Consider the following 25,464-nt stretch of genomic DNA (forward strand, 5'->3'; position numbering starts at 1 on the left):
GTGTCATCATGCCCATCACTACCAAAACTGTAATAACCCCAATTAATTGTTGGATGATTAAAGTCACATCTGATGGTTACAGTATGACTGGGGATCTTATGTAAAGGTGAATTCACGGTTTATCTAAAGTTTTCAGTTTCATCAGGGATTGAGTCTGCAGATTGACAGAATGATACAATTACAGTTTTATGCCCACCCCTGATACTAAGTCAATCTCACATGCAGCTTCAATTTATATCTCAGTTTCTTGTCTAATGTGACAGATACACCACATCTATTTACCAGTGCCCTACCCTTTCAATATACACTTAAATTTTCCACAAAAATCTTACTGCTGTCAACTTCAAGTTTTACTCAGCTTTCTGTATCTAATATGTGAGCGCCACTGCTTTTTAGGAGCACTTCAAATTCTGGCAATTTGTTGCAAATGACTCAGCATTTAACCACTAGGATTTTAATACTCTTGCCTGTGTAGGGTATTTCTTTGGATCTTTCACTGATTCTTCTGGGTCTCCTACTACTATAGTTACCTGTACTAGGTGGAGAGTTGCCTAATCTAAAAACCCTTGTGTACACCCCACACACAGTCAGCTACCTGTATAGCAGCCTCTGATGTGTGGTGCATGTCTGACCTCGTGTGATATAAACCGCCTGCAACCCATTACTTTGCAGCGTGTTGTCTGCAGAGCGGTGTAGTTGGCCAAAGCATTTCATCTGAGAATACAGACATGGCAAGGCAGACATTTTTCTTACTATGACACTGCTTTAATGTAACTGACAGTATACTTCCATTAGCAATAGAAGACTTGGAATGCTGGGTTTTTATTTCACCCAAACTTCACCTGTCAATTCACTAGCTTCTTTAAACATCACTTTAGGGGATATGCAAAATGAAGGCACTAGTGCAGCATTTCATTTACTGGCCAAATGTTGATGTCACCATAGAGCATACCTTCCAGAATTGAAAGGCCTGCATCCATAAACAGGCAGCTCTGGCACAGTGTTTCAACCCCTGGCCCCATCCCAAGCATCAGTTTCACAAAAGGGGAGCAATATGGTTGCCAATTGTTGATACATTCTGTGGTGTCACCGCAAGACACCACACTTGCTAGGTGGTAGCTTTTAAATCGGCCGCGGTCCGGTAGTATACGTCGGACCCGCGTGTCGCCACTGTCAGTGATCGCAGACCGAGCGCCACCACACGGCAGGTCTAGAGAGACGTACTAGCACTCACCCCAGTTGTACAGCCGACTTTGCTAGCGATGCTACACTGACGAAGACTCTCTCATTTGCCGAGAAGATAGTTAGCATAGCCTTCAGCTAAGTCAATTGCTACGACCTAGCAAGGCGCCGTATTCAATTGATATTTATCATATGAAGCATGTATCATCAAGAGCGATGTTCTACAATTATGGATTAAAGTTAAGTATTCCAGAAGCTACATACTTTTCTTTATAGCATTCATTACGTATCCTGTTTCAGACCTCACACCAGCCTGCGTGAGTTTAAGCGCGTGCCTTTCGGCTTCCTCTCATTGTGTCTAGGCTGTCTTGTCTAGACACAACACATTCTGTCATTTCCAATGCTTGACAGTGCTCTGTCCACCATACTTGTAACAGAAGAGGCACCTACTACAGTAATTTTTCACAATGGCTATGCACAATAGCCAGCCTGAGAGGCCGAGCAGTTCTAGGCGCTTCAGTCAGCCGCTACGGTCACAGGTTTGAATCTTGCCTCGGGCATGGATGTGTGTGATGTCCTTAGGTTAGTTAGGTTTAAGTATTTCTAAGTTCTAGGGAACTGATGACGTCAGATGTTAAGCCCATAGTGCTCAGAGCCATTTGAACCATTTATGCACAATATGATTAGTCTGAAGTTGACATAGTCTGTTGTGCTCTTTATCCTAGTGGTTTGAAAAGTAGTTAGCGACTAGACTACTTCTAAGCTATTTCTTGTACACATTAATGCACTCTCCTTCAGTGCATTCACTCTGTAGTGGGATACAGCCTTTCAGTGGTAGTTGTCATTAATTGAAAATGTACAAGTCTTAAATCAGAGCTATTTTCTGCTGCATCAGAGTCTACAGTTACATGTTTCATTCTCATGTAAGGGGTTCACAACAATTAGGCTTCACTTTTAGACATTTTGTCTTGAAAATATTGTTTCTATTTTACATCACAACATGAGCATGAGTATGACTCTTTTACTGACCGCCACAGACAGCTTCCGAAATGCAGGCTGAAATGTTAAAGTATATTTACAACGGATAACTTGCTGCTATAACTGTTACATAGCAGATTGTGACATGACTTTTTCATATTCTGTTTTTTCAATGACGCAATAATACAATGAAAAAAGGCGACATTACATCATTTCCCTCTCACACTATATTAAAAGCTGCTTCTGAAAAATAATCACTTGTCTTAGTTTGTGCACAATGTTGTTAAATTCAGTTGGAAAACAAATTCTTAGCACTGTGACTCGATTTACATACACCAGGATGCTATGTCATCTCCTTTTTAATAAAGTTTGAGGAAAAATGAAATGATCATATGGCATTATTGGCCAGGAGGCACCATACGGGGAAGTTCGGTTGCCATATTGAAAGGGCTTTTAGTTGACGTCGCTTCGGCGACTTGCGAGAATGCTACCGTAAGACCACGAGCTGCGGACAAGTTTGAGGAATTTCCCTATCAGCAATTCTCATGAGGCTTTTACAGGACGTAAGGACAATGTGTAATATACATCTCAGTCACAAAATAGCTTGAATGATAAAAAAGGCTGTAACCATTAGAGTTTTTATGCCTCCATAAAGGTATTTACCCTAACAAGGTTAGAGAGCTCTTAGTAAAATGTCCCTATTTTGATATGTATTGTTGCTGAGTATGATTTTATCTGAGAAGATATCTGAACACTTCAACTGAAATTTAGTTTAAGCTAGACCAAACAATTTACAGTTCGAGAATCGGTTTTACTGTACATTTTCTCTGTTTCATTATCTTTAGCCACTTTCTAAATTTGGAGTTTTTATACACTTTATTACACTATACAATGCAGTACCCACAACAACAAATTTAAAAAACTGAATAAGCCTTATCCACATATCTGCTCCATCTCCAGTGATTAATGAAAAAGTAATTCAAAATTAAAATTGGAGTTGCAAAAGATTCTCACTGGAAAACTGCTCATATAAGTTAATGCACAGTTTGCTTGATTGTGAATCAAGGCTGTGAGCTACTTCTAGATTGAATCTGTGTGAGATTAATCACAACTAGTCTGCTACCAACCTAAGCACAGTTTAAGAACAATGCTCAGTTTGACAGTTTTAAATACTTGTCTACACAAATGCCTAGCTGATCTATTTTTACATATGAAGCAATGTTTACATAATTCACAGACCCAGCTGTTAGTGGCTCTAAGGTTCATGTCCAGACACCCATGGATGACAAAGGAGCTGAAACTGAGGGTATAAAAAAAAAAGCGCAGAAATGCTGAACTTCATTTTCAAATGTTCATTTCCAATGAAAATATATTAGTACAGCCCCATTTTAATTCTCACAACGTTGCAAAGACAAGTGATATTACGATCAGTGGCATTAAGAAACAGCACGAGGTGCTAAAATTGAACAGAGCTCCAGGGTACAATGGAATCCCTATCTGAATTTATACAGAATTTCCTGCTCAATTAGCCCCTCCTTTCACCATATCATGATGTAGGGTCCTCTAACAAACTATGCCCAATAGATGCAAGGAAGCCCAGGCCAATTCTTTCTGCAAGAAAGGTAGCAGAAGTGATCCACAAAACTACTGTCTGATATGTTTGTCATTCATGTTGTTGCTCTGAAAGGGTTGGAACACATGTCATACAGACACTTAAAATGGTATGCATGATAAAAATCTGTGGAAATACTATTATCTCAACATAGATAGGTTTTACACCATGTCCTTCCATGGACCTTACTTCTCATCTCAGTCCCAGGACACTCTCGTGGTGTTTGTACCATTATTTAATTGATACTCTCTATATAGTATGCAAAATAAATTCAGCAGACAGTTAAAAATGACATTTTACTATAAATGGTATTGTCAGTAAACGGAGAACTTAAAACTGAATACTGACAGTTCTGTACTGTCATTAATACACAGACTAATGTGCATAAACATATAAAGAGGACTGATTCACAGTACAGAGGGCTAATAGGCTACACAGTAATATGCTTCAACATTTGTTTAATTAATAATTAATAATACAAACGTATCATATATTGACATCAGTATACCAAAATGAAAAACATCTGAAAACTACACAATTACATAAATGAAAATCAGTATAACAGATTTTAGTATTTATGCACATTAAACTTTAAGATCAAAAAAATATAAACAGATGGGAAGACTGTTCATATGCTCAGAATATGTGCTCCTAGAAAATGCACATAGTCACTTCCACAACTGATACTCACAATGATACTAATTATGTTTCAAAGAACATGTCTCTGTACATCAGTACAAATCACTTTTAATTGTGATGGTATCGTGAATGTTCCAATGAAATTCTAAAGCTATTCATAAAGCATACAGCACCAAATTTGTTTAGAGGTCTTGGAAAAATTCTTTTATGAAATGAAAAATCATTGAAATTCACAGAATCTCTGTCTTCTAAAATTGAAGATACTATAGTTACCTATCTTATGCATGCCTTTAAAAACTGGCAAAAAGAGACGGAAAATAATATGTTGACACTTTGCACAACTTTTAGCATTTTAATATCAGCACCATACATACGAGTGAATTCAGAACAGGAAGTGCTATTCCTGTAACTGATGTGAGGAACTACAAGAAAATAAGATCATGAATATTCACTTGGTTTAGTTGTGTGAATTACATAAACAATTCACTGAAATTAGAAGAAAAAATCTAGATATATTGACATATAGTACACAATTTGTCTGGATGCCTTTGTCCCCCACCGTCTTCTCTCCTGACCATCCATCTGCCACCTCCATTCCTCATAATCTTTCCTCCATCCTTCTATTTCAGAGACAGAATATTAGTTTCTACAGCTCTTGATTGAAGGAGCAATAAATAGCAAAATGTGGGATTTAGAAACACACTGTGTGTTTGTGTTATTTCAATGAATTGCTGCACAATGCAGTGTGTTCAAGCTACCCACTAGTATCAAATGATGATGATGTACAATAATTTCTAAAATCATAAAAATGTGATATAATGAACAAAATGTGATATAATGACAGTGTATAAAACTACGCAAATTTTTTTGTATTCAAACATATTTAAACATTTATAAAACAAAACTTCATGGAACCTTAGGTTCATAAGACACTACTAATAACTACAGCAGTATTGTAAGGAATAACAATTTCTCAATGAGACAACACAGTTTAAAAATTGCAGGTATCAGCTACACCTGATATTATCAAATATTCAAATTCATTGTTGCAAATGACAACACTTTTTTTAAATGTACATCTCAAAACTAGTTAACAAATTATATCCAACAAAGCAATAAAGTCTATGATATACATATGTGAGAGATCTTGTGACTTTATCCACAATCACCTCAAAAATACTATGAAAATATTGGAGTAACAAAAAATTTATGCTAATTAAACAAAACGCCAAGAAATACATTTGTAATAATCCATATGTATACATTATTACCAGTTTCAGTGCAATTAAAATTTGTATATCAGTATGCAATATATGAAGAAAATTTATAGCTGTCAAAAATTTAGCTATGTTAGAGAATTAAAAAGGAATAATTACTGTACACAAGTCAGTTTGAATAGCACAGCAGTTTCATTTCATGACATGGCACAATTTTGCTACTGTATATTACGATTAAATGCTTTTTAGAACGTTTGGTAGTTTGGTACACAATATTTCTGAAAGTAGAAAAAATTATTAACAAAAAGGTAATTTAAGCAGTTTAAACAGCCGTAATAATACAGTAGCAGCACCAATATTAGTAACAGCTACATTTAACTACAGTGAGACAGGAGAGACAATGCTATTTAGTTAAGTAATTCCATTAGTTAACATATTAAATTGAAAGTAAGAGAAACATTACATGGCTACACAAATATGTTTTCAACAAAAGCCACTGAAAAGTTATAAACATAGAAATTAAATACCTTACAAAGGTTTCAATTTATTAATGACACTTAATATTAATTTAACATTTTTTGGGCAATTACATCAAGTTGTATGAAAATTTATTCCTTATACAATATTTGCAGTCTGTGCAGAGAGCTTCAATGAGAGAATTTGCACCTTCTATTTCATCAGTCACATTTTCACTGTAAAAGAAAAAGCAAATGTCAGCAAATGTGTGTAATGTATTCAGCTTATAATTACTTCTAGTAAATATAAAGGACCAAAATTAATCACACAGAATGCAGAATCAGAGCAACTTAATAAAAATTTGTGCAAATACATACAGGATACAAAAAGACAAAGTGCATACAAAACTTTAATATTAATTAAGCAAGAAAGATGTGCAATGATATGAAAAAAAGCAGAGCTCAGTGGCTATTCCTTTTACATTAGGCCTACCTCAGTTCTTGGTTTGCAAATTTCTATTAGTGCTGCAGTAAACAATGTTCCTGGTAAAATAAGCTTTCATTTTTACACCACACTGACAAGTATTCATATGTATGCATAAAAAAGTATGTTGTGCTAAATAAATAGTGAGGAACTGAATAGTATCACTGAAAATGCAGTGGCTTTCTTTGAGGCAGTGGCTTTTATGAGTGCATAGTAAGAGTATGTCTGCAGTATTTTTTAAACATAAAAAAGCAACAGCAAACATCTTTGATTAATATTTCATAGACAAATTAACATTAGCAACATTGGCTAGTAAAACACACAAAAGCATTTTATGTTATATAGAATGATGGAAACAGACTTGGGAATGGGATGGAAGAAACTTGCTGTGAGAAACAGATGTAGGGAAACAGGACAGGTAAAAACAGCAACTGCATTAAGGGCAGTAGATAATGATTTTTCTTATATAAAATTCCAATGAACCATTTGCTTTAATTTCATTTGATTTGATCTTTACTTCATCCTGAAGATTACATTCTGTACAAAGAATGCTGCTGTAATAAAGGACAGATCAAACAATAAAAACATGGTATTTCTTTAGTCACATTCCATGTGCATTTGGGTGAACGTTAAGTATCAACATACTTATTGATACAGAGAATACAATCTTATAAAATATCTTCATTTACATGACATTTTTTACAAATAAAGGTTATATAAAGTTAAATGGACTTTCTAACAATAACTGAGGTGTATGGTGCAAGACGAATGTTATAGGTTCTTGTTGGAACACGAGAAGGATTTTAAACCCCTGTATCATGTTAACAGGAAGCTTGTTATAAACTTTTATCCAAAAAGTATAACCATCTACTGTACTTGTTATAAGTGTTTATCCAAAAATTATAACCATCTACTGTACTTGTCTGAAAGTGCAGTGCTTTTGTGTAAATTTGGCTACTCTCTTGTATCATAGTTGTGAAGGACACAGTTTTCTTGTGAAAAGTTTCCTTTATTGCCTAACAATCAGTATATTGATCTGTAAGTCTAAAAATATACCAAAAGTCTTGAATAATAATAATAATTATTATTATTATTATTAATTCTGTGGTGCAATTTCACTGCTCATTGTATAGTTTACAATTTTTTTTCAGTTCCTGTAGCAATTGTCCTGAATATCATACCACTGATGGATATAACATGTGAACAATATTAGTTCCCTAACAGTATACCAATATTGAAAATGGGCTGACTGTTAGTTTTTGAGCAGTTGACCATTAATAGCTATTTTAAGAGATTTCAGATTATTATTTACTGTCTGAAACTACCTTCAGATTTCTTTTTGTTAGACTTAAAGTTAAACTAATTATATGGATTATTTGTATGCTTGTTTATTCATTCATTTTCATTAATTAATTAATTAATTCTGTTTTGTAGATCTCATCAACACAGCTTCTGAGATATGGGGTGGTTCGAGGTATGCATTAACAAAAGACAGTCAAATAAAGAAACTTAAACTTCACACTGTGTTAACAATAAACTATCACTAAAATTGACTTCTATTATTATCAGCGAATCTGCAAGATGTACGGTTATCTACTTTACACAATATTCTTACTGGTCACTTCTACAGAATTAATACTTTATTTACTGTAGTGCATAACCCCAGATGATAATTACATAAGGCAATGAGGTGAAAATGTGTAAAGACACCCTTGTCTTTCGAGTAACACAATGAGAGGTATTTCCAGAAGTATAACTAGCTGAAGTGAGTTTCTTGATTAGTTGACTTCCTTAAATCACTGGAAGAACATATTTTCAAGATAATAACAGCAGTCACAGTACCAAACCTTGTAAGATCCCACATGTTATATTCCCATATTTTGAGGTTAGTTTTGAGGTAACATGCTGCAGTGCATGCATGCTCACTGCCCATCTGCTTCATTAGATGACATGGATCGGCTGTGAGCAAAGTGAACCAAAGCAGTGGTATCTCTCTCCACCATGCATTGCCTTGAGGTAGCTCTGGGGTTATTCCAGAGAGAAGCATGCAATGGAAAGAGTTCCATGACCACCACTTCCACAACAATGTCGAAGAACTGACATGTCTGCCCGAGCAAGTTGGTGATGTAGTGAGTGTCTTTTGTGCTGTGTGGATATAAAGACAGGACTTGCCATGAGGTGCAGTGATGGTATCCTGGACATGTACAGTTGCAGAGAAGGTGATGTTGGCGAGTCTGTATTGCATGCTTTAGCTAAACAATTTTTGCAGACATCCTGAGTGTAAGAATTTTGTTCACACAGACCAATTTTAGATTAACATTTGTCACACCTTCCCTGGCCCTCACAAGATCAGTAGGCTACTTCTGCATCACAGGATTTTCAGTAATAATTGTATCACAGTGGATAGTGTACCGCATGTTGAATGGTTGCAGTAGCCTACCACGTGCGTACCCACAACTATTCTTTTCTTGTATTTGTTAGGTATGGAACAGCTGTGTACACTTTTAAATGTTTATGATTTATTATTGCCATTTGCTAAAACCTTCATTCCTGTGAGGCTACCGTGTGCTATGGGAACTATTTCCATTGTGTCCATTTTTATCGCTATGTAATTTTACTGTGTTAATGTCCCATGTTAATTTTTATGTAATTGTGTCCTGTTCCAAGAGAGGAACTGAATATCAAGGGTACTTTCCATGTCCTGTTTGCTTTATTTTTTCACTAATGCTCCTATGTACTAGTGTACCATAGGACCATGTGTGCAAGGTTAGGGAGAAAGGAATTTCTCACAGTTTCATTCCTGTCACTCAGCATGACAATTTCACTCTTGCACCTTACAACTGGAACAATAATAAATGAAACATTCTGTAGTTGGCCCCTTGATCAACTCAGTTCTTTCATCAGCAAACAGTACCTTTTAATTATTGGCAGTGACATTTCATTAGTGTCAACCAAGAAAAATCACTAGTAAAAGTACCTGACAGACACTGTACTTAACAGTTTCCAATTCAGCACGTATTTTAAAAGTATATCTGTTAAGATTGTTTCATGTTTTATTAGGAAGGTTCTAATCAAGCAACTGGTATGTATTTGATGCCTTAGTGTGGAAAGTTATAAAACAATGTGTTATGATCCTTACAGGCAAAAGTCTTCGCAAAGTTACAAATATCCACAATGAATATCTTCTGCAGTTTAGTTCATGTAACATTTCATTAGTGAGGTTGAATATAACTCTCCCTCACTGAGGACAACTATTTATCACATTCATGCTACAAAGGGGTTAGTAATATTTTTGTTTAATGTAGTCACACATCTTGTCATACAGTTATCTCCCATATACCTTAGAAACAACGAGCAGCAGAAATATATACAATAATATGTCAAATACCTATCTACTTTTGTTGTTAAATTTGATTAAGCATGTTTCACTCTGTCAGTAAATATCTAGTTTCTATTGACTCAAGGTCATACAAAGTGAAAGGGAATGGAGGGAATTTGTCACCCCCTCCTCCTCCTCTAGGGGGAAAAAAATCTTCAGAATTCAAACTTTATATCCTGCCCCTCCAGACAGACAGTGTCATTATTATTAAGTGTACTCAGAGTTGTCATAAAATCTCAAAACTATTTTCACATTCAGTGTGAAAATTAACCTGAGATGCAGCCCCCCCCCCCCCCCCCAATGACTTGCTGAGTACTGACACAGACAGCAGAACTTTTGACTGACTGTGTAACATCTGATCTGAAAACTTCTAATTTTGTTAGGAGTTGCACCATCATGGAATACTGCATTTAGTGTGTGTTGTGTATGATGACATAGCCATGAAACTGCAGTGGGAAATTTGTTAACACGGTTTCCTATTTTATCAAGAATCAAGAATTTTATTCACCATAGATTATTTTGCCATGGTATTGGCTCCATCATACAAGATATAGTAGTACATACATAATAATAAAATAAACTAATATCAGTACATTATGGTATACATTTTAAGCATGGCAGTGTACCAAATTACACTGGGACAGTTTCCAAAAGTTAATGCAATAAGCTATACTATAATATAATACAATATAGTATAGTATAGTATACCTTGTACATAGTGTATTGTGTGTTGTATGCACTATGTAATTACACATGACTTAACCACAACACACAATAATATGTTCAACTACAGAAAACTTTTGAATGCTAATATCCTCCTCAGGCATCTCAAAGAAGTTACAGTGAGGAAACATTCCATTTAATTCCAAAGTAATAAGGGTCATATTCATATGAGGTGTCCATTCTAGAGTATCTTGTAGACAACTCTTTATACAGTTTGGCATACCAATAACTTCCTGAAGATAATTGTGTAAAAGGTGAGCAAGTTGCCCTATTTTTCACTGAGAAAGTGTATTATAAAACTGACTCATTCCACATCACAGTGAGATGGTGTAGTTATGATCCAGGGAACATGCAAATGACTAAACAGAACCAAACTCAGTTGGATTTATACGAGCAGCAGGTAGTGAAAGCATATTCAGGGTGTTTACAGAAAAATGTCCCATATTCTTACTGAAGATAATAATGGACAAAACTAGAAAAAAGTCCTGTAAACACGTGTTCTGAAATAAATTCAAGTTGAGATATGTGTCATTTTACTTTACTGCTCATAGCATCATGTAGTTTATGAAGACATTAACAAATGCTGTTTATCACCAATTTCTGCACAGCAAATTACACGTTCTGTTGGAGAATGTTGCCCTTGAAGAATGGCAATAGGTATGGTTTATGCTTAAAGGAACACCATCCCATTTTCTGTCAGATACTAAAGCACCTAACATAAAAATTAACTAACCAGTGGATGGATTGGAGATATAGTAGCATGGCCTCCCCATTCATCTGACCTAAATCGGTTATATTTCTGACTACAGGAATATTTGATGTCTTTGATGTATTTCACACTCATTGAAAAGTTGTACACATTTTAGCAGCACATGAACTGTCCATGCAACCATATCTGATGGCAGCCAGATGTGTTCACATGAAATACTGATTCCCTGAGGAGAAGGGTTGACCAAAGTGTAAGAATGAGTGGTAAGCACATTGAGCACCTCCTGTAATTTCAACTGACGAATGCTTATTATTGGACTGAATTGCCCATATCTCATCTTGGGACATTTGTTTAGCAGACTTTTTAATAGATTAGATCAATAATGAATCAAACTGAGGAGAATAATTTATGTCACAACTTGACTATAAAAAGGAACTGGTTGATAGGACACATCCTGAGCCATCACAGATTCATCAGTTTGGTATGGGAGAGCAGTACGATGGCTAAAATTGTGTAGAGAACCATGGCTTGATCACAGAAAGCAGATTCAGGTGGATGTGGGTTGCAGTAGTTATGCAGAGATAAAGAGACTTTCACAGGAGAACTACCTTAGAGAGCTGTATAAAACCAATCTTTGGACTGAAAACCACCACAACAACAACAACATCTCCCAAAATAACAACTAAAACCACTATGATAACCTCTACGTATAAATGCATAGCACTAGAGAAAGCTATATACAGAAACTGAAATTGCTGTCAAAGACCATGTGTCCATAGATGCATGATCTTGTGATTACAATCATATTTCATGCATGATATGTAAATAAAGCTTCTTTTAAATAGTGCAAAATTCAGGATGGAATAATGACAATATTATGAAAGTGTTAGTTAAAGACATCCCTGTACAAGAATATTTACAACCAGTATAGCATGTTCCACTAAATACAGGTGGCAGTCATTCAGTTTTAACTATTACCTTGAAAAGATAGTTATATAATTAATTTTTTGTTTATTTGCAGATCCATGACTGCAGTTCTAGTAACACTAAAATCGCCACACTACTAGAGGAGCCAAAAAAAGGTGGAGTCCTCTGATGAAGTGGAGTACTGTGCAGTAATTCAGTTTTGGCAGCAGCAGAAATGCTGCAGTTGTGTCAGGCCAATCCAGATGATTTTTTACCTGTCTGGATTGATCTGACACAACTGACACATTTCCCCTGCTGCTAAAACTGAATTACCACATTACACTCAACTTTACCAATAGTCTGAATGATTTTGTTTTCGCTGCTCCAGTGGGGTGCTTTTGTACTGTGGATCAGGGATTTCAACAAGTATCATGAAACGCCGACATGTTCTCACTAACAAACAAAACATTAATTACATAACTTTATATTTTTTTTGCTGTTATAAACTTTACGGGTAGCCCTCATAGTACTTAGGCTAAGCTAGGGATGTAATGTAATGAAAGATGATTTCTGTGCATTTATTTTATTTATTGAATTATCTCACTAATGTATGCTACAAAAAAATTTAATTTGTGTTTTGAGTATAACTTGTTACAAAGGAATGAGAATAGATGAAGAAGATTACTTAGCTGAGTCTGATTCTGATCAGCTGTGCAGCAGTTGCTGTTACAAATATGAATTTACTAAGAAATTAATTTGAAAAGTAATGCATAAACATTCCACACACTCTGTGATACCTCTAAGTTTGTGTGTGTGTGTGTGTGTGTGTGTGTGTGTGTGTGTGTGTGTGTATCAGAAGAAGACTAGTGCACAACTGATCTCTTCAAAGTTCAAGTTTATTGTGTTCCCATCACACGGTGCACAGCAGTTTTTTGTGTCTTGTGGATTTTTCCTATATAATATAGTAACAGAATGTGTTAGACTAATAACTGTTTTACCATTAAGGCAGGAGGAGAACACATACTGTTACCATTAACAGCTGGCATATAAAACACACAAATTTATTTTCATACTTTGTGTACAAACAGATATATTTGCATAGAGGTATTACATGTTGAGAGGGCAAAACAGAAGTTTTCCAACAACAGGTATATACTATCACAATTCAGCAGTGAATTCAACCAATGAATAGCTACAGGCAGTAACATCAGAGGTAACTGAAACTTACCACAAATCTATTAACTTTTGGCCTGCTTCGTTCCCTAGGTTGTTCAGTCTCATGTTTCAGGGATTCAAATTTTGCTCTCAATACTTTAGCTGATTCAATACTTGGTTGGTCTGTATCTTCATTTTTTAGATCAGCCAAATATGAGTTGCTGTTGGAACTGTTCAGTTTGTTCTCTTTTTCCTCCCAGCGCTCAAACTTTGCACGTAATGTCTTGGCCCTTGCAGCATTTCTTGCCTGAAAAAAGAGGTATATTGCTTTGAATGACTAAAAAATAGAGATATATTGTCCTCAATTCCTCATAAACAAACACATGTCCTTTCCTCCAGATTGAACAGAATACTGTATTATATCAACTGTTATAGTTAGAAATTGTACAAGAAATAAGTACTGTAACATGGTGACATGCAATTTCTTGTTTCTGCTATAAATTATGCAATGATAAATCATTTTTAATTATTTTCATAAATAGTTATATTTTAACTTCTATACAGAATTAGGACACTTAAATGTTTTAATAGTTTGAATCTACAGGAGCATAAAGAAGGTAACAACTGAATTTTTCTTAGCTAAATTCCAGTGCCAGCTCAAAAACATCTACATAGAGAAAGGATAAAAGATTGTAACAGAAGCTAACTTCAATGTCAAGCTATGATACAATAAAAATCCTTGATTTATCAAAAATAAACATTACTTCAAATTAAATATCTCCTGAGAAATTAGAGTAAATACCCATTCAGCAAACAATATGGCAAATAATTTAACAAATCACATGATTGATGATCATCACAAGCTATGCTGAAGTTAAGGAATCAAAGATAACTCAGCATTATCCAATGAACTGCCAAAACAGGCAAGGAAGTTCAAGTCAGAAAAGCCACAGGGAAATCAGTTTTTATTCAGTAAAATGTGATCATACTTAGTAATCAGTTGAATGACAGTGGATGGCTTTTTGACTGCTGTATTTTGTATAGCTGAAACTACACAGGAAATTAAAATACAACAAAAATAAGGATTTAATTAAGTAAGTTCTTTTTTTTATTTAGCAAATATGGGGGGGGGGGGGGGGGCAAATTAACAAACAAAAAGTTAATTTTAGGGTATAAAATATGACAATGGCAGTGTTGTTTGTCATCAAATTAAAATTTGCTACACAATTTCCATTCATGAAACTTTGATGATAAAAAACTATTGTAAATCCAAAAATATCACAATGCATCAATAAATTGTCCACAGATATAATCATAGAAAATGTTGATGTAGCAAGTTAACAGAGCAAAGAAAATGGTGATGTTTAACTTGATCAATGACTTAGCAGTCTCACAGAATTAAAACGAAAATTTTAACAAAAGATATTAAATAAGCTATGTTATATACAACAAATCTTAGGGTAGGTTGGCATGCCCACCAATGTACTTACAGCACTTTAAAACTTAGTAGTAAACTAACTCAAATAATCATCCACACTGAAAGAGTGTAGAAGTGAAAAATCTATCCAAGTAACTGTAAGCCAGGAGAAAAATTTTATTGGAAAATATGTTGTTCTAAATATACATTTTGGATTCCAACTGGGGAAAGCAAGAAAGAGATTTGTCAAAAAGGACAGCACACCATCTAACTGAAGATTAAGAGTAGTAGAAATACACCATAAGAAATGAAGAAAATGCTTCTCTTGTGCCAGCTGGAGTTGTATGGGAATGAAGATCTACAAAAATTAAGCACAATGGCATAACACACTCAAAATTTAGTTACGTCCAGTAAGGACATGCCGCAGGAGATGTATTAGTACTGAATGGAAAAATTTGTGGACAATGAAAGGTGTAACTTAACATTAGCTTTATTTAATATCTGTCTGTAAGAAGAAGAAGAACTGTAAGAGGATTGTAAAACAGAAACAGAAGTTTAGAGGACAAAATATAAAAGATATACTGAGCATAAGTATCTGCAACTTTTCTAAGATAAAGTTTGATTACTACGAATAAGCGCTTTACACTGAAATCTGGCCAATGAACTACTGAAAATTGTTTTAATTATGTAGATACAAAACATAAAAGAAATAAAATGCTATATTTTATTAATACACTGTATATTTTTACGTTCACCAAAAACCTGCTCACAAAATTTGTTTACAAAAGAGTACATTTTTAAATATGGCTGTTACTCAGCAACCATGAATTATACAGCCAACCAGTTTTGCATAACTGGTGCACACATTAGGTCGGTTTTGACACTTACTAGGGGTGTCTTCATCAGAATGAAATTTTGATAATTCCTATAAAATATACATAAAAAATAGGTATGACAAGAAACACATTAACCAAAATAACAATTTCATGATGTACGAAGGGTACTTACGTAAAATTACATTGCTAAAAAGCAGTGGTCAGAATTTAGAGCAGCTATGCTCAAGTCTACAGCAAAATAAAATGTTCTAGCCTTTGTCACATGTGCCCTGCTGGGAAAAACATCAGGCTGATCTGCCCAGTGGATTACATTGCTGCCACAAAAACAATACAAGTTGCACATCCTTATCAAATAAAGTTAGTGAGATAGAAATATTGTTAGAAGATGAGCTAAAAGAAGTGTCTGTTATATGTGTTAGTGAGCATTGGTTATCCTGCAGCCAAGCGACTAGCGCGAGGTTTGGTGTTCTCGTAAAGATAAGTTATTTTAGATTATAAAACACATAGATTAGTACTGATTACGTGGTAAATAAGTGTATTAGTGTGCCGTTTAAGTGTACCATTAAAGGTTTCATTTCTCATTACGTAATATAGCAGAAAACGCGAAAAGACCGTACAGTCGTATTTTCTGTTTACGTTCTGCTGCAGCAAATCTATAGAATTTCGTTTAGTTGTTCCTTGCTCTCTCCAGCAATTTAACTTAGCGTACCTCTTCATTATTTAACTAGCATTTCCGGAAAGTAGCGTAAAGTTTAACTTGTTGTTTCAGAAACTTTGCACTTTTGTTTTTGTTTACACACAGTTGCGTATAGGCCAAATTTGTGTAACCATATTTTCGTGTTTATCTGTAATTTAACTGACTTATTCTTAATAAATTATTACGTTTATCATGAGTGAAAAGTGCTTGACTTGCCGTAGAATTGTTAGGTCGGGGCTTTGGTGTGATGGGTGCTGTAGTTTTTTCCATGTGGGTGACTGTAGTGGCGTGGGAATAGGGGAAGTAAATGAGACTCATCAGTGGTTTTGTAGGATTTGTAGTAGAGATAGGAAGATACTGGAACAGGAGGGGAAAATTGCTGCCCTTCAGGCTGAGTTAGACAAGGCCAGGGGAGATCTTGACAGGTTAAGGAGGGAGAAGGGTAAAGAGAGGTGGGAAGTGGCAACAGGCAACAGGAGGAACAGGCCTAGAACTTTGTCTGACAGCTTTATGGTGAATGTGGAAAATAGATTTGACCTGTTGCTTCAGTTAGAAGCTGGTGAGCCTCAAGCAGTTACAGGTGTAGACAGGGCACAACAAACTTTCAGCAGCAAATTGAAAAGTAAGAATGTAGGGAAATCAGTAAAGAGAAAGAAAGTGTTGTTGTTAGGTAGTTCCCATGGAAGAGGTGTTGGCCAACTCTTGCAGGATGAACTAGGATCAGAATACCAGGTCACCAATTTTTTTAAACCTAGTGCTGGTCTGGAGCAGGTGACAGAGGATTTAGGATCACTTTGCAAAGATTTCACTAAGGAAGACACCGTGGTTATAGTGGGTGGGGCAGGTAACAGTATTGACAGAGATCCTGGGTACAGCATAGAGTGTGACCTGGCGAAGATTGCATCAGCATCGGGGCATACCAGTGTTGAGTTTGTATCTGTTCTTGGGCGCCATGACCGACCTCATTTGAACTCTTCTGTCAAGAGAGTTAATTTGGAGCTGGAACGGCTGCTCATGTCGGGTGCGGGGTCACACATTGGTGTGGTTCATGTTGATTCTGTCAGTAGGTGGGATTATACTAGGCATGGCCTTCACCTCAACAGGAAGGGGAAGGGTAAATTGGCTGGGGAAATAGCAGGAAAGTTAAAGGGGGGAGGCACTGTCATGAGTGGTAAAATACCAGTGGTTATAGGATTCAGAAAAGACCCTTTTTTAGGGTAGGGAGGACAGAAAGAAAACAAATTTTAAGAGAGGTTAGAACTGAGACAAACCTTCAGTTTGAGAAAGAAATCAAAAAACATAATTCCAGCTTATTACATCAACATAAACAGCCATTGGTTAAGAATTTTCAACTGTCAGCAGATATTTTAACTCCATCCAATTTTAAGTCAGTCAATGTGAAATGTCAGCTATCTTTATTGCATCAAAATATTCGAGGACTGAGAAATAAAATTAATGAATTAACTATCTGCATAGATGAATTAGAGTCTTCAAACCCAGCTGACATAATCTGCCTCTCTGAACATCATGTGACCACTGGTATAGAACTTTTAAGTGTTACAGGGTTTAGGTTAGCATCTCACTATTGTAGATCAGAAATGGAGAAAGGAGGAGTTGCCACATTCATCAGGAACTGTCATAAATTTAAGAACATAGACATTCATAAATTTTGCCTAGAACAGCATATGGAAGCATGTGCAACAGAATTAGATTTTCACAAAAAATCTTTCATAATATTAAGTGTATATCGAGCACCTGCAGGTAACTTTAATCTGTTTGTAAACCACCTTGAAGCTGTACTGGCCCATTTAACAACCAAAAACAAAGAAATAGTGGTTGCTGGTGATTTCAATGTAGATTTCCTTAAAGACTCTCCCAATAAGAACCTATTTGAGTTAGTAACACTATCATTCAACTTAATTCCCACAGTAAAGTTCCCCACTAGGATAACCACTTGCTCACAAACAGCCATTGATAATATCTTTATAGAAAAGTCAAATGAACAAAATTATATTACAAAACCAATAGTCAATGGCCTCTCAGACCATGACATGCAGTTCCTTCTGTTAAATGTTAATACTGAACAGGATATAAAATCTGTTAAATCTGAGCTCAAGAGGGTAATCAGTAAGCCAAAAATTGATTATTTTAGGACACTCCTCAGAGACATTCACTGGACTGATGTTTACAGTGCTCATGGCATGAATGAAAAATATAACATTTTTGCTAATAAAGTGCTTACCTTATTTGAACACTGCTTTCCCCCAAAACTTACCAAGGTTAGAGCAAAGTCTACAAAGAAGCCATGGATTACTCGAGGAATAGGGGTATCTTGTAAAACAAAAAGAAAACTGTATCTGTCAATCCGAAACATTTCCAATGTTGATGCTATAGCACATTATAAGAAATACTGCAAAATATTAAAGACTGTAATACGGATGTCAAAGCAAATATATTACAAGGAAAAGATAGTCATATCAGATAACAAAATAAAGACAATATGGGATATAGTGAAGGAGGAGACCGGTAGAACCAGACATGAAGAGGAACAAATAGCATTAAGAGTAAATGATGCATTGGTGACAGATGTGTATAGTGTTGCAGAACTTTTTAACAAACATTTTATAACTGTTACTGAGAAGATGGGGTTGTCAGGTTCGGTAGATGCTGCTATGGATTACCTTAGACCAGACATTTCAAGTAACTTCCATAATATGAATTTGACCCTCACTACCCCAACAGAAATAATGTCCATCATAAAATCTTTAAAATCAAAAACATCTAGTGGGTATGATGAAATATCAACAAAGTTAATTAAAGAATGTGATTCTGAGCTAAGTAACATATTAAGCTATCTGTGTAACCAGTCGTTTATCAGTGGAATATTTCCCGAATGGCTGAAATATGCTGAAGTTAAGCCACTGTTTAAGAAGGGAGATAAAGAAATAGCATCAAATTTCCGTCCAATTTCACTGTTGCCAGCATTCTCAAAAATTTTCAAAAAAGTAATGTACAGTCGTCTTTATAACCATCTTATCTCAAATAACATACTGTCAAAGTCACAGTTTGGATTTCTAAAAGGTTCTGATATTGAGAAGGCTATCTACACTTACAGTGAAAATGTACGTAATTCATTAGACAAAAAATTGCAGGCAACTGGTATATTTTGTGATCTGTCAAAGGCATTTGACTGTGTAAATCACAATATCCTTTTAAGTAAACTAGAATATTATAGTGTAACAGGAAATGCTGCAAAATGGTACAAATCTTATATCTCTGGCAGGAAACAAAGGGTGTTATTAGGAAAGAGACATGTATCAAGCTATCAGGCATCATCCAACTGGGAACTAATTACATGTGGGGTCCCACAAGGTTCCATTTTGGGGCCCTTACTTTTTCTTGTGTATATCAATGACCTTTCATCAGTAACATTACCAGATGCCAAGTTTGTTTTGTTTGCTGATGATACAAACATTGCAATAAATAGCAAATCAAGTGTAGTCTTAGAAAGATCAGCCAATAAAATATTTGTAGACATTAATCACTGGTTCCTAGCCAATTCTTTGTCACTAAACTTTGAAAAAACACACTACATGCAGTTCAGAACTTGTAAGGGGTGTCCCAAGAGTATATGTCTAACATATGATGACAAGAAGATAGAAGAAGTGGACGGTGTTAAATTCTTGGGATTACAGCTTGATAATAAATTCAACTGGGAGGAGCACACCACAGAACTGCTGAAGCGTCTTAACAAATCTCTGTTTGCAATGCGAATTTTGTCAGACATAGGGGATATAAAAATGAAAAAGCTGGCATACTATGCTTACTTTCATTCCATAATGTCATATGGGATTATTTTCTGGGGTAATTCATCAAGCCAAGCTAAAGTTTTCCGGGCACAAAAACGTGCAGTAAGAATTATATGTGGTGTGAACTCAAGAACATCCTGCAGAAGCCTGTTTAGGGAACTAGGGATACTAACTACAGCTTCCCAATATATTTATTCCTTAATGAAATTTGTCATTAAAAATATATCACTTTTTCAAACCAACAGCTCAATTCATGGAATCAATACTAGAAATAAGAATAATCTTCACAAGGATTTAAAGTCACTTAGTCTTGTACAAAAAGGTGTGCATTATTCAGGAACACACATTTTCAATAACTTGCCAGCAGCCATAAAAAGCTTAACAACCAATGAAATTCAGTTTAAGAGAAGCCTAAAGGATTTATTGGTGGCCAACTCCTTCTACTCCATTGATGAATTTCTGAGGAAAACCAACTGATTTGTATATAAGTACAACATAACTTCTGCACAATTTCAGTGCAGTAATGTGTTCACTGAAAATTTGTGTGTGTGTGTGTGTGTGTGTGTGTGTGTGTGTGTGTGTGTGTGTGTGTGTAAGTATAATCTAACTTCTGCACCATTTCAGTGCAGTAATGTGTTCATTGTAAATAAGTATTACAGTAGTTGTATTACATGTTTCTTATCTTATAAATAAATATAAAACTTTTTTATTTTAAATTCAGTGCAATAGTATTTGTAAAATGACTCTTAGTGTTCATTAAAAAATGACGATCATTCCACTTGGGACCTGTGGAATGGTACATTAGCTTATTTGTTTTAGTTTAAATATTTGTCATGTATTGTTGTTTTTCTGACATGTTCCACATCCTGGAGGACCTCCTCACCACGGATCAATTGGAATGAAAGTAAATCTAATCTAATCTATGTTACATCACACAAGGATAGAGGGCTTTACCCTTTCATCTTTTTTTTGTAGGAAAACCTCCATGCATGGAGGAACATGCATATATGTTAGAGAGGACGTCAAACACGAAAATTTAAAGTTCACTAACCAGCTAGGGGAAGAGCAAAACTTCGAAATTTCTGCTACAGAACTGACAAATTTAAATATAATTGTTATTTGCATATATAGAAGCCCAGATGGAAACGTAACTACTTTCATTGAAAATCTTGAGAAGGCACTTAACAGTATAAAAATAGTTAGTAAAACAACCATCATATGTGGTGATTTTAATATAGATTTCAATAAGAACTCAAAAGACAGATTAAACCTTGAGGCCTTATTAAAAACCTACAACATACATACAACTATCAAATCCCCCACCAGAGTCACCAAATCGTCAAGCAGTGCTATAGATCAGATACTAATAAATACAGATAAATATTTATACAAATCTGGAAATATGAATACAGGTTTCAGTGATCATTATGCACAGTTTATTGAATTCCCAGTAGACACTGCAGGAAATACTGAACAACAAATGACAAGAAAAGGTAGAAATTTTAGCAAGCACAACCTAGAACACTTAAGGCACTTACTGAAAAAAGAAACATGGAATGATATAGACAACTATGAGGACACATGTAAAAAGTTTGACATGTTCATGGAAATATTCTCCCATTATTTCAATATTTCTTTTCCAGTTAAAAACCAAACATTAAAAACTAAAAAAAGAAATGTTACATGGCTGACGAAAGGCATTAAAATATCATGTGCTGAAAAGAGGAGACTTTATGAAATCTCAAAAACACAAAATGTTACAGAAGAATTTCTGGAGCATTTCAAGAATTATAAGAGAGTGCTTCACAAAGTCATAAAAGAATCTAAAAAAACAACAAATGATCACCATATAAAAATGGCCAGGAACAAAATGAAAGCCATGTGGAAGATAGTCAGAGAACAAGTAGGAAACGAGACCTCCCAAAATGTAAATCTCCAGGTAATCCAAGATGGCAAAAAAATTACAAATCCAGAAGAAGTAGCCAATGCTTTTAATACATACTTTGCAAATATTAGTGAAAAATTACTATCTGACATAAAATCTTCTAATAAAAATCCTGCTACAACACCATCCAATCAAAATAGAAACTGCAACTCTCTATCTCTTACTCCAACCAACCCTAAGGAAATTATACTATCAATAAGAGAGTTAAAAACAAAATTTTCAACAGGTGTGGATGAGATTCCAGATTATGTCATTAAAAATGTGGGGGACCTCATTGCAATACCATTAGCCCACATTTTCAACAGTTCATTAACAAATGGAGTCTTTCCTTCCTGCTTAAAGACAGTGAAACTAAAACCACTGTTCAAAAAGGGTAAGAAAGAAGACATAGCCAATTATAGACCTATTGCCTTGCTATCTACATTTTCTAAAATACTAGAAAAAATTTTTCATAAGAGGTTGCTAGATTTTCTAGAAAAGTGCAAAATATTATCCACAACCCAACATGGCTTCCGGAAAGGCCGATCAACAGAAACAGCAATATATGAATTTCTGGGTGAAGTACTCGAAAAAATTGATAGTGGACAAAAAGTAACTGGCATATGCCTTGATCTGTCTAAGGCTTTTGACATCATAGACCACACTCTATTGCTGCAGAAGCTTGAAAGAATTGGTATCAGAGGTATGCCTAACAGCTGGCTTAGATCATATCTTACTGACCGCAAGCAAGTAGTAGAAATACATTTTCACAAAGAAAATAAATCAACAAGACACTATTCTGATTATAAAGCAGTAAAATATGGAGTACCGCAGGGCTCGGTACTGGGCCCTATCCTATTTTTGATATATATAAATGACCTAACATCAGCCAACCAGTACCATAGCACTATCCAGTTTGCAGATGACACAAGCATATTAGTCAGCGGGAAGACTGCAGAGATACTACAGACAAGACTGTCTGAAGCATTAACAAATGTTGTAAACTGGTTCAACCAAAACAAACTAATAATAAATAAAAGCAAAACAGTAGCATTAAATTTTCATAATATCAAGAGAAACATTGAAGAGGATATAAAAATTCAGATGTCAGACACGGATATTGCAAGTGTGCCTAATACAAAATTTCTGGGGGTCTGGCTACAGGATAATCTTAGATGGGAAACTCACATTGACAACATATTAAAGAAGCTAAGTACCATGTGTTATTTAATGAGAGTGCTAGAAAACTGCTGTCATGAGGACTGTCTAATGACAGTTTACTATTCTAATATACATTCTGTCCTAAAATATGGGATCACTTTTTGGGGTAACTCTCCATCCTGCCTAAAACTCTTCAGGATGCAAAAAAGAATAGTGAGAATCATGGCTGGAATAAAAAGGAACAAACCATGTAGACCATTATTTAAAAGGATGGGGATTCTTCCCCTTCCATGTATTTTCCTATTTGAAAGTGCAATGTTTATAAAGAAATATACAATAACAAATCCTAGTATCCTCCCCAAAAATGAAAATGTTCATCATCATAATACAAGACAGAAAACTGACTTTCATGTACTCCATACAAAAACCAGTTTGTGCCAAAAAGGAACATTACACCATGGAAAAATTATCTACAATAAATTGCCAAGAGAAATTAAAGTAATGACAGATGTAAAAAATTTTAAAGCAGCATTAAAAGAATATCTGTTGACACATTGCTTTTATAGTGTGGAAGAGTTCCTCCAAAATCCTCGAGAGTCTAAGTGATGATTATGCAAATACTGTAACCATTAATATTGGCCTATAAATACATTCAGATGTAATTCTCAAGTTTATAATGGGGTTCAAGTATAAGTTGTATAGCGACTTGCCCAGTATATGAAGTAAAATTCTGTGAATGTAATTCTCTAGTGTACATGTCAGTTCATAGTGTAGAAGAGTTCCTCAAAAATCCTTAGAGCTTAAGTGAGGATCATGCAAATACTTTAATCGTTAATATTGGCTTATACATGTATTCAGTTGTAAACTTCAAGTTTCTAATGTGGTTTAATTATAACTTACACATCGACTTGCCCAGTATATGAAGTGCTGTAAAATTTTGTGAACATAATTTTCTAGTTTCTAAAGTGTTTTAATTATAAGATATACTTTGACCTGTCCAATATCTGATGTGCTGTACTGTACATGTAAGATTTACTGGACCAATAAATACAATACAATACAATACAATACAATATCAGTAGCAGACAGTGAAATGTGCCCATACTGAAAAACATGACAGTTAATTTTAAAAACAAAATATAATGAAAGAGAGCTTAATGTCTTTTTGAAAATATGCAGTAGTGAAGCAGGTTAAGTACAACACAGACATTTGTTAGGCCTTACAGAAATTACTATTACGTAAAGGACAGAATGATACAGAAAAAAATTTACAAACAGATGTAAAAAAAAAGGAAAAAGAAGAAGAAGAAGAAATAGGTAACTTTCGCAGCACGTATCTACGAGATTCAAAGAAAACAATGTTTTGGAACCAGAATCAGGGAAAAATATAGCAAAAAATAGAGAAATAAAAATTCCACAAGCAATGAATTGAAATCCTGGAAAAAATTTTGTTTTGTAGTTGTAACTGTTTCTTGTGGGTGAGACCATCATTCTTAAAAATATGCTGGAAGATCTCCAGCTCTTTGAGTACATCAAGCCTATGACCTTTCTTTCTTCTCAATGTAAAATGGAAATTTCTTAAAAGCATTTCAGTTTGTGTCCAGAAATGAGCAGATGATCAGCAAAAGTGGAATTGTGTACATTAGTGCCTCTTTTTCCCAACACATGTTCCTTGTACCTGACACTAAAAGATCTTTCAGTTGGTAGTATATAATAAACAGTGATTTTATACAATCCTGAAATGTGTATCAGAGCAATTGTGGCCTTGAGACTGAGAATGAGATTTTTTGCAAGTTCTTGTTTGTGCAAAAGACAACTCTGAATCCATATGTTTTAATCAGAAGATGGCAATTTTATATGAAATATGGCCTGAAAATCAAATCCACAAATCATTTTTATACTTGTTACTGTCAGGAACAACAATGCTGCCTACAGTGGTCACTTTAGCATCAGTTTTAACTTTGAAGATCTTTTCAAGTAATGTGGGATCATAGCCATTATTAACTGCAATAGCTTTTATTATGTTCATCTCTTCATTAAGCTTGTCAGGTGACAAAGGTACAGAGACTGCACGATGAATGGAAGAATGTTTTCTTATGGGAATGAGGATGCGCTGAACTAGCAGGCACTGTTTGATCTGTGTTAGTGGCTTTTGAAAAAATACCAAAAGAAAATCTATCG

The 25,464-nt window shown here is 35.0% G+C and overlaps 1 protein-coding gene across 5 annotated transcripts in view; it reads right to left on the reverse strand.

Moving 5' to 3' along the window:
- Positions 1–4,213: 4,213 nt before the first annotated feature.
- The window catches only part of LOC126470020 (LIM domain and actin-binding protein 1), a 230,581-nt gene continuing 209,330 nt past the window's right edge, over positions 4,214–25,464 (reverse strand). For all 5 annotated transcript variants that reach the window (XM_050097500.1, XM_050097501.1, XM_050097499.1 and 2 more), the window contains 2 exons: positions 13,513–13,746; positions 4,214–6,320 (listed from right to left, as the gene is read on the reverse strand). In XM_050097500.1, coding sequence (XP_049953457.1) covers positions 6,318–6,320; positions 13,513–13,746 — 237 coding nt within the window. In that variant the 3' untranslated portion in view covers positions 4,214–6,317. The remainder of the gene's footprint in view (positions 6,321–13,512; positions 13,747–25,464) is intronic.

Source organism: Schistocerca serialis, chromosome 3 (genome assembly GCF_023864345.2).
Source record: "Schistocerca serialis cubense isolate TAMUIC-IGC-003099 chromosome 3, iqSchSeri2.2, whole genome shotgun sequence".
In the NCBI taxonomy this organism is placed as follows: domain Eukaryota; kingdom Metazoa; phylum Arthropoda; class Insecta; order Orthoptera; family Acrididae; genus Schistocerca; species Schistocerca serialis.